The 7,742-nt window shown below is 50.0% G+C and overlaps 1 protein-coding gene across 1 annotated transcript; it reads left to right on the top strand.

Moving 5' to 3' along the window:
- Nucleotides 1-1,656: 1,656 nt before the first annotated feature.
- Nucleotides 1,657-7,309, top strand: Cnga2 (cyclic nucleotide gated channel subunit alpha 2). Its single transcript, XM_046453454.1, has 6 exons — nt 1,657-1,760; nt 1,965-2,057; nt 2,678-2,848; nt 3,891-3,998; nt 5,511-5,617; nt 5,907-7,309. Exons 1-6 carry the CDS (start codon nt 1,657-1,659, stop codon nt 7,307-7,309), a joined length of 1,986 nt encoding a protein of 661 aa, XP_046309410.1.
- Nucleotides 7,310-7,742: the final 433 nt, after the last annotated feature.

Genomic DNA, 7,742 nt, shown 5'->3' with positions numbered 1-7,742 from the left:
GCTCCTCAGAAAGCTTCTGTCAGCCCTCTTCTCTGGTTTCATGATATGGAGGAGTAGGCTTATCCCCTTGACAGCTTTAACTCCCTCATAAACCGTGAGGGTGTCCATGGACCCCATTTAGTCCAGGGAGTGCTGAGCCAAACAGAGTCTCCTTTATCAGACCCAGGCAGCCACCGTGAATGCCAGAGACCAGGTCAAGGCCTTGTAAATAGAAGGCAATAGTGAGAGAGATGCTTGACACTTTGCAGGGCACAAACAACTCAGGAAAGAGGTTGCTTGGATGTGATGCAGTAAGTAAAGAGCTGTTCTTGACCTGTAGATTTCTGACTTGAGAGACTGGGAAGAGGGTAGGCCCCTTTATAACGTGGCCTTATTGGAAGAGAAACTGACTTATAGGTGAAGGTGTCAAGTTCAGTTTTACCTATGTTGGATTTGAGGGTTTGAGTTGTCTCAAAGGAGATGTCCAGCAAGCAGCAGGAGATATGTGTTGGGAGCCTGGAAGGGACTCCTGGCCTGGAAACTGGATCAGGCACTTGAAGCCCTAGGACTACACAAGATTTATTGAGGAGCTGAAAATCAATGGGCTGTCAGTTAGGCAAGGCAGAAGACAGCCAGGCAGCCAGGGGAAGGGATGTCCTATTTCTGGCAGAGAGAGCACAAGATCAAGGAAGAGGAATTTGTTTTGGTGACAGCAGCATAGAAGATGATGTACCCCAGAGATGGCCTGGCCCTGTGTTCCAGCTCCTCTTGAACTGAAAGCTTGGACTTTAAAATCACCTTTTCCAGGAGGCCAGCCCTGAAACTGTTCAGTGTAAGTGGCCCTGCCTTTGTTTGCATTGCCTGGAACTTTCTGTCTCCACGGTCTACTGCCTCCAAGGTCCAAACAGGGACGTGCAGAGGCTGGTTTGTTTCCCTCAGGTGCCCTCATTAGCATGCTGCTGCCAGAGTCCCACAGAGAGCACCAGGCGAGCATCTCTGAGGCTGCTTGACGTGCCTACCATTGCCATGGCGACAGCTTCAGAAGCTGGAACAAGTAGCTGGGGGTGGGGAATGGTGGAGTCCTGGAACAGCTTTGGGGCTGTGAATCTAGTAGTAGCTGCCTTGGTAAATCTGGGGGATGTGATGACCATTCCTGTTCACATCTGGTGTGGCACACTGATGAGCCCCAGCATGGGACAGCTGTTCTGAGGATCTTATATTCCAGCCTCCCTGACGCTATGACAAGACATACTGTCTCTCTTCTGGATGCTTCCATCCTGGGCTACTCCTTCTCAATTTATTTTGTGAATGCATCTTCCTGTTCTCAAGTCACCAGTGTCGGAGCAAACCTCGATACTCCTAAGTCCTGCTGTGGCAGTATGGAGCAGTGGGACTTTGCATTGCCTCAGTGCCAGGCTCCAAGTGTCAAGAAAAGGACTATACTCCTCCACATGATATGTCATTTAAAATGAAAACAGTGCTCAACTACAAAATATGGTTTTGTTTCCTTTGCCATAGTGACTTTATTAACACATGAATTATCAAAGCCAGCTGGGCCCTGGTTCTATTCTCACCCTGCTCACCTATAGCTCTCCTGCTCCATATGGGTACGAGAATCCTCTGTGACCTCCCTTGGTAATATCCCTGGCAGGTAAGAGCCCTGGTTGTACATGGAGAATGACTGAAAAATCCAATGGTGTGAAGAGTGCTACAGCCAATAACCATCATGAACCCCCTGCCATCAAGGCCAATGGCAAAGATGACTGCAGGACCAGTAGCAGGTGAGTCTGCTGAGGCTGGGTGATTTCACAGATGGTCCAGAGGTTGCTACTCCCCATCATGCCTGCACCATTGTTGTAGGGCAAGCTATCTTTGGCTTTAAGATTCCTTTTCAAGGGAACATAGGAGTTCCAGGCATGTCCTAGGAGGCAAGACAAGTCACACACCCAGAGAACCCTGGGTCAACTCTGTTGCTTTCTCTACAGGCCACAGTCTGCGGCTGATGATGATACCTCCTCTGAATTGCAGAGGCTGGCGGAGATGGACACCCCACGACGGGGAAGGGGTGGCTTCCGAAGGTGATTCCCCCCACCCTAACCTGCTGTTCCCCCTTCTGTCCATGGGGCTTGTCAGGGTGACTACAGTGGCTCTCCTTCTCTTAACTCCTCTAAGCCTTCTATCAGACACTAGAGACCTGAGCAACAACACCAAAGCTCCTGTGAGACAAGATGGGAGAGGCCAGAGGAGGCCTCCCTTCACACTTCACAGTCTGAACTTTGTGGGGAGGTATCTCTCACTGCAGAGGGGCCTTGGTAGAGGGCCCTGAGGTCACCACCCCAGACCAGTAGGCTCTATAGGGAAATCAGGAAGCCTGAGGCAACCTCCATCCTGACTTGTCCTGACATTAACACAACCTCCATTTTGCATTGAAGACCTGTTTTTTGTTCTGCACAATCAAATGAGATGGCACCTTCTATTGGAAATCTTCCTAGGCACCCCTCCCCACAAGATGTATTTGAATCATGCCTGAGTCCCAGACCCTTCCCTCAATGCTGGCCTATGTCCCAGTTCTTAGCACACAGGAAATCATGGCCTGGTCTGTTTCCAGGTTTCCCTCTTCATCTCCCATGTTCCCCCGACTTTCCCCCTGCTGAAACAGTGAGCTCTCAGGTTCATGCTCTCTCTCCCTCACCTCTAGGATCGTCCGCCTGGTGGGGGTCATCAGAGATTGGGCCAACAGGAATTTCAGGGAGGAGGAAGCAAGGCCTGATTCATTCCTCGAGCGCTTCCGTGGGCCTGAACTCCAGACCGTGACGACACAGCAGGGGGATGGCAAAGGCGACAAAGACGGCGAGGGAAAGGGCACCAAGTACAAGTGTCCAGCCTGTGGGGCTCAAAGGGCTCCCAAGCACACAATTGCAGAAATCAGTGTGGTTTCTAATGCCACTGCCAGGGGCAGACCAGGGACTATGTCAAGCTCTGTCATAACAGGGAAAGGGATGGACAGAAATGACCTGCTATGCTTTTAACTCCAGAACATTTCTGTTCTCCCTACCTACAGCCTCTCCAATAGCCAGTGGTCTATTTGCTATGGGAACATCTACTGTCTTTTTTCACCTTAGCTGACCTTCTATCAGATGTCCTCTTGCTGCTCATAAAGTGAATGTGGGCAGGGAGGGGGTTCAGCCAGGGGCATGCCACTTCCAGCCTCACTTCCAGCAGTTGGTAAATGCTGAGGAGGATGCAATCAGAGAGCGCTGCTGAGGGCAGGCCCACTCCAGCTCTATTCTGGGCAAGGAAGTATGTATTGGAAGAAACCATGCAGGAACCTGATGGGGAAGGCTCTGATGGCTGAGTAGGAGAGTGACGGGGTGGAGAAGGCAGAGATGGAGGGTCTACTGTTTGAGGAAGGAGTAGGCCACTGTGGATGTCTGGCCAAGTTAACATTCCCCACCTCTGGTCAGTGAAGGAAAAGGGCTCTTGCCAAAATATGGCACAGCATCTGGAAAAGTGATTTGGAGGCTAGAGGCTGGGGACCAAAAAGAAAGAGTAGAGTGGGCAAGAAGCATGTAGTTCTCACTTGCCTGGAGTTTGTCTCTTTTGCTGGGAGGGATATAGGAACAGTGGGATAAGCTTGCATTACCAACCTGTGGTTATCCCTCCCCAGACCCTGATGCTCTTCTCTACCCAAAACTCTGCCCCTTGATGTACCTTCTGGGCAAGGGGCTACCAGAGAGCTTCAGAGCCAATGGGCCACTCTACCCTGAAAAATGGGGCCCCAAGCCAATTTACCCCTCATCCACACATTCCCTTAAGCAGTGATTCTTGGGGGTCCCTAAGCTTCCAGAACATGTAGTGCTGTCTCCTTGGGGGAGCTGGTCCTCAAGCCTGGCCTTTGTTTGTTTCCTTAGAAAGAAATTTGAACTATTTGTCTTGGACCCAGCTGGGGACTGGTATTACCGCTGGCTCTTTGTCATTGCCATGCCTGTCCTGTACAACTGGTGCCTGCTGGTGGCCAGGTGAGTAGGGAGGGGTCTGGAAGAGGGTAGCCAAAAGTAGAGCAATCCATAGGCCCTGGGATTGAGAGCACATAGGTCCCAGCCAGTCCCAGCTTAAGACAGTGTTCATACCAAGCCAACCTTCCTTCCAGATTCTCTGGCTGCCCAAAACACCTCTATCTACCTTGATAGCCCATGTTCCCTTCAGAGGGAGTCTTAAAGGTGTTAGCCCCACTTTCTTCTCTTCCTGGGACACCTGCAGCAGCCATATCTATTTCTTGTATCTACCACACTTGTAACTAATGTGATTCTTAGAAACTGGGATTTGGTGATACTACTCCCTCCTCAAAAAACATTTCAATTCCCTATTGCCCACAGGACAAAGTTCAAGCCCTAAGAATGGCCTTCAAAGCCTTTTGAATGTGGCCTGACAGCATTCCTTACTCCTTTCTGCTCCCACTTCAGTCATTCAGAAAGGGTTTGACTGAGCACTTATTGGGTGCCATGCTCTGGGCTCAATGATGGGGATAATGTGGAGAGCAAGACAGGCATGGTATCTCTCCCTTGGAACTCTTAGGCTACTGGAGGACAGAAATTGCCAACATGAAATAAAAAAAAATGACCAAGATGATTCCAGGAACTGATGGCAGAAAGTTGCTAGAGATCGAACAGTCAGGGTGGGCCTCTCTGGGAAGGTGAGACTATACCTGAGCCCTCATTAGTGGGAGGCAATCAGCTGTTTAGATACTATTCTTGGCAGAGAGAACATTGTGGGCAGAAGGAATAAGTGCAAAGCGTTAGGATGGCCCAGTGTGGATGAAAGCCATGACAATGGCAGGCACTGATGGTTCTGCAGGCTTTGTGAAATAGGGGCTGGAATTTGATTCTAAATGTTACCATTCCTAGTACACTCTTGGGATCACCATCCTGGACTCTATCCCCTAATTTTCCCTATCCCCAGGCCCTTTCCTAGGCCTGGCCCCATCCATAATTTACCCTACAGAGCTCCTGCAGCTTCCAACTTTTCTCCAATCATACTTCTTCTAGCCTAACCCTAGCTCACTTGGGCTTACCGATACTTGGCTGGCCAGTGTTCTGTGTTGGGTGCTCAGTAGGTGTATGTTGAAGTGATGAAGATGGAATCTATTCCACTGTGTGCTGTGATTTGCTCTTCCAATGACATATTCATTCATTCCACTGACACCATTCAACTGATACTTGAATTCAGGTGCCCCAGGCTAAGCATAGGACTGGCAGTGATGATGGAGGAAGTCTCTGCCCTCCTGAAGCTCACAGTCTAATGTGTGAGGTAGGCAATTAATGGTCAGTAGTGATGCACACACAGTGATGTCTACATAATGATAAGGATTGGGGTAGAAGTCACTTGCCAGTGTCTCCTTGGCACCAGGCTAACTGTAACTTATCAGTGCCCCTTGTAGCCCTCTCAAGCCTTGAACAAATAGAAATTCAGCTTGGGGCTTCCAGGAGACCTCAACTGGCTTTGAGGGTGAAGCCAGCCTTGTTCTTTCACAGAGCCTGCTTCAGTGACCTACAGAGAGGTTACTTCCTGGTGTGGCTGGTGCTGGACTACTTCTCAGATCTGGTTTACATTGCAGACCTTTTCATCCGATTACGCACAGGTGAGTAAGCATCTGGGAAGCACAGGTGGCAGTATGACACCTAAGTCCAAAGGCCTGAGTCCAAATTTTGAAGAAATCTACTAGACATGGTGTTGGACTCAAATGCTTGGCTGGAACCCTGGTTGGTGATTGATCAGGGGTGCTTTCTTGGGTCTTTCTGGACAGCCTACCATGTGAGCTATATCTCTCCTTGGGATGAAGGGATAAATGACTAGTTTGCTTATCATTATCCTATAAGGAGGAACAGATCTGAGGGAAGAGGTGACATACTGGCTTGTACGTCTGTTAGGTTTCCTAGAGCAGGGGCTGCTGGTCAAAGATACCAAGAAACTGCGAGACAACTACATCCACACCCTGCAATTCAAGCTGGATGTGGCTTCCATCATCCCCACAGACCTCATCTATTTTGCTGTGGGCATCCATAGTCCTGAGGTGCGCTTCAACCGCCTACTGCACTTTGCCCGTATGTTTGAGTTCTTTGATCGCACTGAGACTCGCACCAGCTACCCCAACATCTTTCGTATCAGCAACCTGGTGCTCTACATTTTGGTCATCATCCACTGGAATGCTTGCATCTACTATGCCATCTCCAAGTCCATTGGCTTTGGGGTTGACACCTGGGTCTACCCCAATATCACTGACCCTGAATATGGCTACCTGGCTAGGGAATACATCTACTGTCTTTACTGGTCTACACTGACCCTCACCACCATTGGGGAGACACCTCCCCCTGTAAAGGATGAGGAGTACTTATTTGTCATCTTTGACTTCCTGATTGGTGTCCTCATCTTCGCCACCATCGTGGGAAATGTGGGCTCCATGATCTCCAACATGAATGCCACCAGGGCAGAGTTCCAGGCCAAGATTGATGCTGTCAAACACTACATGCAGTTCCGCAAGGTCAGCAAGGAGATGGAAGCCAAGGTCATTAAGTGGTTTGACTACCTGTGGACCAATAAGAAGTCAGTGGATGAACGGGAAGTTCTCAAGAATCTGCCAGCTAAGCTCAGGGCTGAGATAGCCATCAATGTCCACCTTTCCACACTCAAGAAAGTGCGCATCTTCCAGGATTGTGAGGCTGGCCTGCTGGTAGAGCTGGTACTGAAGCTTCGCCCTCAGGTCTTCAGCCCCGGGGATTACATTTGCCGTAAAGGGGATATTGGCAAGGAGATGTACATCATCAAGGAGGGCAAGTTAGCGGTGGTGGCTGATGATGGTGTGACTCAGTATGCTCTACTATCTGCTGGGAGCTGCTTTGGAGAGATCAGTATCCTTAACATTAAGGGCAGCAAAATGGGCAATCGGCGCACTGCCAATATCCGCAGCCTGGGCTACTCAGATCTCTTTTGCTTGTCCAAGGATGATCTCATGGAAGCTGTGACTGAGTACCCTGATGCCAAGAAGGTTTTGGAGGAGAGAGGTCGGGAGATCCTGATGAAGGAGGGGCTGCTGGATGAGAATGAGGTGGCAGCCAGCATGGAGATGGATGTGCAGGAAAAGCTAGAGCAACTGGAGACCAACATGGAGACCTTGTATACTCGCTTTGCCCGCCTGCTGGCTGAGTACACGGGGGCCCAGCAGAAGCTCAAGCAGCGCATCACAGTTCTGGAGACCAAGATGAAACAAAATGAGGAGGATTACCTGTCAGATGGCGTGACCAGCCCAGAGCCAGCTACTGCTGAGGAGCCATGAGGGTGCGAGCCCAATGGCCTTTGCAGCCTTCCTTGCCTTGACCCCAGGAGCTAGAAGAGCTGTCTAGATTTCCAGATTCATATGCATTACATCTCTTGCCCTCTGAATTCTCCCCAAAGCTTCTTCTAAGCTCATGATTTTGGTCTAAACATCCAGGGGTACCCCTCTGAGTGTAGCTAACAGTCAAGCTTGTGGACAGTAGAGACCATGTTGGCTGCATTTCCAGGAGCTTCAGCCTGCCCAAGTATGAGGAAAGAAGAGAGCAGCAGCTGAACTGTCCTTTAGGAGTCTGTCCTGGGACTGGAGGTGTGGACAATGATCTGCTCTGAAGAAGCCCATCTGAAGAATGGCATGCTCTCTGCTGCTCTCTTACCCCTCTCTAGCTCATTTGTATGCAGCCACTCTGCTCTGTTGATTAGCCTGTCTCTCTGCC

Source organism: Marmota monax, unplaced genomic scaffold (genome assembly GCF_021218885.2).
Source record: "Marmota monax isolate L192 unplaced genomic scaffold, Marmota_monax_Labrador192_F-V1.1 WCK01_AAM20220418_F8-fsc00142, whole genome shotgun sequence".
NCBI classification, from domain to species: Eukaryota; Metazoa; Chordata; class Mammalia; order Rodentia; family Sciuridae; genus Marmota; species Marmota monax.
This window is presented reverse-complemented; position numbering and strand designations above follow the sequence as displayed.